Genomic DNA, 6,000 nt, shown 5'->3' with positions numbered 1-6,000 from the left:
TGGGAAGTGGGGGGAGGTGGGTGGAGTGAATCTGGGAAGTGGGGGGAGGTGGATAGAGTAGATCCTGGAAGTAGGGGGAGCTAGATGGAGTGGATCCAGGAAGTGGGTGGGGGGAGGTGCCTGGAGTAGATACAGGAAGTAGGAGGTGGTGGTATTCTTTTTGAAAGCCACTTAGAGCTGCCTACTGGAATCTTTCTTCTGAAGACAGAGAATGACTACAGTCTTACATAGCTTAAGACCTAAAGCAGGTATCACTTTCATTAACTTCCCAGTTCACTTCCATCATCCATTAAGAATTCTAGCCAAGGGGCTAGAGAGATGGCTCAGTGGCAAAGAAGCATCTGTTGCGCTTGTGGAAAACTGGGGTTTGAGTCCCAACATCCACGTGGTGTTTCACAACCATCGGAGAGCCAGTCAGGGAGCCCAACAGACTTTGTTATAGTGACTCATCCTAGGAACACTAATTGCTGTGTGTGAATCAGCGTAGTCTATAAGCCAGTGGCCTTAGATGTCAGCAAGCATCCAAGTCAGTTGGAAGCCTTCTCAGCTCCACAGATCCTAGGGTCCTGTCTACAGGGTTTCTGGTACAGCTGGTCAGAGATAGAGTCTAAGGATCTGCATCACCTACAAGCCACTCCAATGGAGAAAACAAAAAACAAAAAAACAAAAAACAATGTGCTGAAGAGAGTCACTTTGTTTTGAAGATTTATTTATTTTTACAGTATGTACACTGGTGTTTTGCCTGCATGTATGTCTGTGTGGGGGTGTCAGATCACCTGCAGACAATTGTGAGTTGCCATGTGGATGCTGGGAATTGAACCTGGGTCCTCTGAAAGAACAACCAGTGCTCTTAACTACTGAGCCATCTCTCCAGCCCTGAGACTCACACTTTTACAAACATACCTATAACAAGGTGGGCTCTAAAAGAATAGCATTTCACCTGGCAGTGGCAGTGCATGCTTTTTATCCAAGGGCTTGGGAGGCAGAGGCGGGCAGATCTCTTGAGTTCAGGCCAGATGCCATTCCAAACTCACAAGTTATTAATCCAGTTGTTTTCAGTCATGTTCGTATAGTAAGTGGTGTTGACACATACACGTACACATAGAGAGACAACTGGCCTTGTGGCTGTGTGTCACCAAGGTCAGGGGTTTTTCTTCTAATGTGCCTTTTGCTCAACTAAGCAACCTAAGAATGAGAACTCAGCAAATCAAAGGAGGCAACTGTTTCCAGACTTAGGATTTATATGTGTGTAGTGTACATGTTCATGTATGTGCAAGCATGTGTGGGTCAGAGATCAACCTGGGGTACCTTCCCCAGCTGCTCTTTATCTTAATTTTTTGAGGCAGAGTCTCTAACCAAACATGGAGTTCAGCAATTCTCTGGGATGCCTGGCCAGTGCGGTCAGGGACCGACCTATCTCTACTCCTCCCTCTGACAGGGTGATAGAAACAAGCCTAGAAGCTGGCTTTTCACATGGACTTAGGGACCAAAACTCTGGCCGGCTTCATGCTTACTCAGCAAACACTGAGCCATCTCCTCAGTCCACACTTCACATTGAAAATGAGTGGCATACCCTAATCCAAAATTCTGAAATCCCAAATCAGGACTTTCTGCACAGTAAGATAACACAAGTGTGAATTTCTACCTGTCACCTAAGTGACGGGTCACAGCTGACGCATGGATGAGCTGGAACTATGGTGTCAAAGGATCCTCACACTCTGTGTATAAAGGCTGCATTAAATACAAATGCAATTCATGTTTGGATTTGAACTCCATTCCCATAATCTCATTACGTATATGAGAACTTTCCAAAAATCCAAGTATTTCTGATATCAAGTGTTTCAGATAAGCAACATTCAGGCTACACCATCAAGTTTTCACACTTCAGAAAATAATAGGTGAAAAATAAAACTGCATTCAAGCATATATCCATCCATTTCAGTGTAGAGTACTTATGGATTGTTCTGGGTTTTTGTTTGTTTGTTTGGTTGGTTGGTTTGGTTTTTCAATACAGGGTTTCTCTGTGTAGCCCTGGCTGTCCTGGAACTCACTCTGTAGACCAGGCTGGCCTGGAACTCAGAAATCTGCCTGCTTCTGCCTCCAAAGTGCTGGGATTAAAGGCATGCGCCACCACTGCCTCGGCTGAAAGTTCTGTTTTTAAAGGCAAGGCAGGGATCCTTGTGACACTAGATCTCTGGACACTGACAGTCTCTGTTGCTTGCCCTGGTTAGGCTCCAGGTTTGGCCTGGCCTGGCCTTGCCTGGCCTGGCTCAGTCGGGCACATGCTTGGTTAAGGTAAAATGGGCTTCCCCACTGCAGCAGAAACTCAGAGACACCAGAAAGCTAGGACTTTTTTCAAATGAAATTGATTTCAACTTCAAAGTAGCCTGAGGCTATTGAGAAAAGCAAGGTCTCTGTCCCCCAGGACTGTCCTATAGAATGAGACCTCTCACCCCAGCATCCCTTTGATAGGACAGACACTATGTGATCTTCCCTATTCAGTTACTCTGCTCCCTTTTATCTCTGGGTGAACCTCTTGCTGACAGAGTACTGTCTAGAATAATTTTACTTTAAGGTTTCATTAAGAAGCCTGCTAAGTTTGAGTAGTTTTCCCAGATGGATCCCAACAGAGTGAAGAAACACTTGTAGAAGGTTTCTTTGAGGAAGGATTACTAAACCTTTGAAAGTTTACAGGCAGATGACTTATCTAAAAGAAAAAGAAATGCTGTTTTCTAATGCATGCACATGACAGCTCTGCTCTCGAAAGTTAGTCTGGGTAGTAAGAGAGGCTCAGCTGTTTGTTCGGTTGGTTGGTTTTGGCTTTTTGAGACAAGGTTTTTCTGTGTAGCCCTGGCTCTCCTGGAACTTGCTCTGTAGACCAGGCTGGCCTCAAACTCACATAGACCTGCCTGCCTCTGCTTCCTAAATGCTGTGACTGGACTAAAAGTGGGTGCCACCAAGCCTGGTGAGAAACTCAGTTGTTTAAAAAGGTTATTTATTCTACAAATACTCATTGAGTCCCCCTTCTGTGTCATATGCTAGGGGCCGGAAGGCTAGCATCTGTCCTTTTGCTCAGAACTCTATTCTGGAGTAGTCCTGCATGGCTTGGATATCAAGTCAGCTGAGGGAGCAAAGGGCCTGTGTGCTTTTCCATAATTCACCAGGATTTAATGGCAGAAATGTATGCACATTCTCCCTCACACACGTTTTCTAGTGACAGATGTAGCATGTATTTATTCTGCTACACCTATAAATACAGTCCAACACAAAAGAAAAAAAAAGGGGTTAAAATATTATGAACTTCTTCCCCCGTCTTGTGCAGTTGACTGTGCAGGTCTCAAGTATGAACTTTGCAGACTACAGCATTTGGCTGAGAGCAGCCAAAAAGTTGGGTGTCCCTGCTGGAGTGGATGCTTGTCTCTAGAGCATCTGGGTCATTTTTTATTTGAGTTGTACCTGAAGAAAACTAACTGAGAGAAATGAAACTATTCCACTCTTCATTTGCAGCAGTATTATTTCAAAGATCTTTCACTGCATAGAAACTAGTAGGTACTTGCTACAAGAAAGCTGTGCCCCCCTTTTTTTCAATTGGGGAGCACTAAATTCACTTTTAGAAGTAATTGTTTCTCTCCTATTCATCTGAGTTACCTTACCCATAACTTCTTGTGCCCCAGAAACTCATCCCTATCAGCACCGTGTCCCGCTGGGGAACCAGCCCATGACCTCTGATAGCCTGTCCTATATTAGGACCAGGATAAAGGAACTGTGCAATCTACCCTTTCTGCGGTGTTACATAGAGACTCTGAGTTGTTTTGTTTTGTTGTGTTGTGTTTTGAGACAAGGTCTCTCTATGTAGCCCAGGCTGACCTTGAACTCGCAACATTCCTGGCTCAGCCTCCTGAGTGCTAGGATTACAAGCAGATGCCCTCATGCCCAAGTTACTCAGCCTTCTTAATGTAAAGGGCTTCTGTTTGGCTTGTTGCTGCTGCTGCTGTGATTTCCTTCGCTTTGCTTGGGAGTGCATGAAATTAAAGAGGTGAAAGCATTCAGGATACAGATAGCCAGGAAAGAAGACCAGCCTGGAAGACCGCCCGCAACTGGCTGGGTAAGGAGAACAAAGTGCCCAGACACTGTAAAATTCTACTCCCCCAGAAAGCATGAGGGTATGGTGCTTGCAGGAAAATGGATGGAAGCAGCAGAGATCATGACATTAAACGAAGTAAGCCATGTTCATAAAGATAGTAACATGCCTCCCCTCATGTTCAGAATCTAGGTTTATATTCATATATGCATGCATACAGACAATATATGTTATAAGCCTACGTAGGACGGGGCGTAGAAAGGATACTATTTGTGGAGGAAAAAATTCTAAAGAGAGGGTAAATAGAATAAATGTGACATGAAAGGGGCTTCTGGGTAGGGGGAAGGTGAGGGGAAACAACAAGAGGTAGGGAGGGGTAGAATGGAGGAGGAGGGCTGACTAAGCACAAAGCATAAATAAGGACACGCAGGTGTGAAAAAAGTCACAGTGAAACCCACTACTTTAAAAACCTTCTTCTACCTGTGCTCTGATATTTACTTATTGAGCTCCTGCTTCTAGCTCAGGGAACACGCTGGATCCTGCGGAGGATATGGATATCCTGAAAACACATGCCCAGCTCACAGGAAGTTACAGTCTCAAAGAGAGACCACAGATGGTAGGTATTGTGGGGTGAGCACACGAACATTTGCAGGGAAATGGAAGGAAGGCATTTGTGTTCTTGTGAACACAGAAGGAGGACAGGCTAACTCTGCCTCTGGGTAAAGGGAGTTCAGGCTGTTCCTCACAGAGACCTGCTATTCATCTTACGGCTGGACAGCAAAGCCGCCAGATACTGAATGTAGGATCTTGTTTTCCATAATCTCAACAACGGTTCCTATTTACCACCACAAGTAACTTGTGTGTGATAATACTGTAAAAACAGGATTTTGCCAACTTCTCAATACTTTTCACTTTATATTTTAGATCCAACGGTTACAGCATTTAAAAAAAAAAAAAAAAAAAAAAAACCCTGGATATTTCTAAGGAATCTAGTTATCATACTTGAGTATAATTCCAAAACTGAAATTTCGAACACAAGTGGATAACACTTTGGGGGTGAGTAGAGATGGGGGGGAGGTGCAAGTAGCAGAGAAGGAAACAAAAAGCACTGTCAGGAAACTGACACCAACCCAGGGAACTTAAGACTATCGCCCCAAAGCAGAAGGTAACTTCCGGTTTGTTTTGCCTACCACGTGGAATGCTCCCGGGGCCTTGACTGGTCTGAAGCCCTCCACAGGTAAACACTGATCAGCGTGGCCGTTGCAGAAGCAGCTGCCCTTAACGATGAAGTCATAGATTGCGTAGTGTGTAAAATGGTGAGGCTTTGCGTTCAAGTCGTTTCTCTGACAAGGGCAGGACTGTCGCTTGAGCAGGCGCACGCGGAGGTTGGTGATCTTCAGCTGCTCCTGTACTTTGGCACTGTAAGGGTTTTCTATGTCATATGGTGGTGACAGGGCTCTGAAAATAACCTGTGAAGAGAAGAAAACACCATATGTGTGTGTATGTGTGTGTGTGTATACAGGCTGTGGGCACGCCCCGGATTGTTGGCGCGGTGCAGTCCGGGTTTGCTTTACACTTTTCGTTATCTGTATGTGATAAGATAACCAGAGGCTTTTAGACCTTGATCTCACCTGGAGAAGAGCCACCCTGTTATTTTAAGGCACAGGTGTACTGCCTGTTGGAGTACAGGTGGGAATGGTGTACAAGCAACAGAGCTTTGGCTCATGAGATGGAGGTGGCCATGCAGAGATGGTGGGACGAGCATTCTGGGCAGAAGAAACAGCCAGCTTCCTGGCCCTGCAGCAAAGCCAAGCTTGACTTATTTTGGGGAAGAACAATAGCCCAGGCATGGTGGCAAATAAGAGTGAGGCAGGAGAATCACATGAGCTAAGAGTTCAAGACCAGCCAGGGAAACATAG

At 45.2% G+C, this 6,000-nt stretch overlaps 1 protein-coding gene across 1 annotated transcript in view; it reads right to left on the bottom strand.

The window, feature by feature from the left end:
• Ntn4 (netrin 4) overlaps window positions 1–6,000 on the bottom strand; it is a 114,288-nt gene that overhangs the window by 62,453 nt on the left and 45,835 nt on the right. Inside the window, exon 3 of the mRNA XM_031349127.1 lies at window positions 5,272–5,550. Within this exon, the coding sequence (XP_031204987.1) occupies window positions 5,272–5,550 (279 nt within the window). The remainder of the gene's footprint in view (window positions 1–5,271; window positions 5,551–6,000) is intronic.

Source organism: Mastomys coucha, unplaced genomic scaffold (assembly GCF_008632895.1).
Source record: "Mastomys coucha isolate ucsf_1 unplaced genomic scaffold, UCSF_Mcou_1 pScaffold4, whole genome shotgun sequence".
NCBI classification, from domain to species: Eukaryota; Metazoa; Chordata; class Mammalia; order Rodentia; family Muridae; genus Mastomys; species Mastomys coucha.
This window is presented reverse-complemented; position numbering and strand designations above follow the sequence as displayed.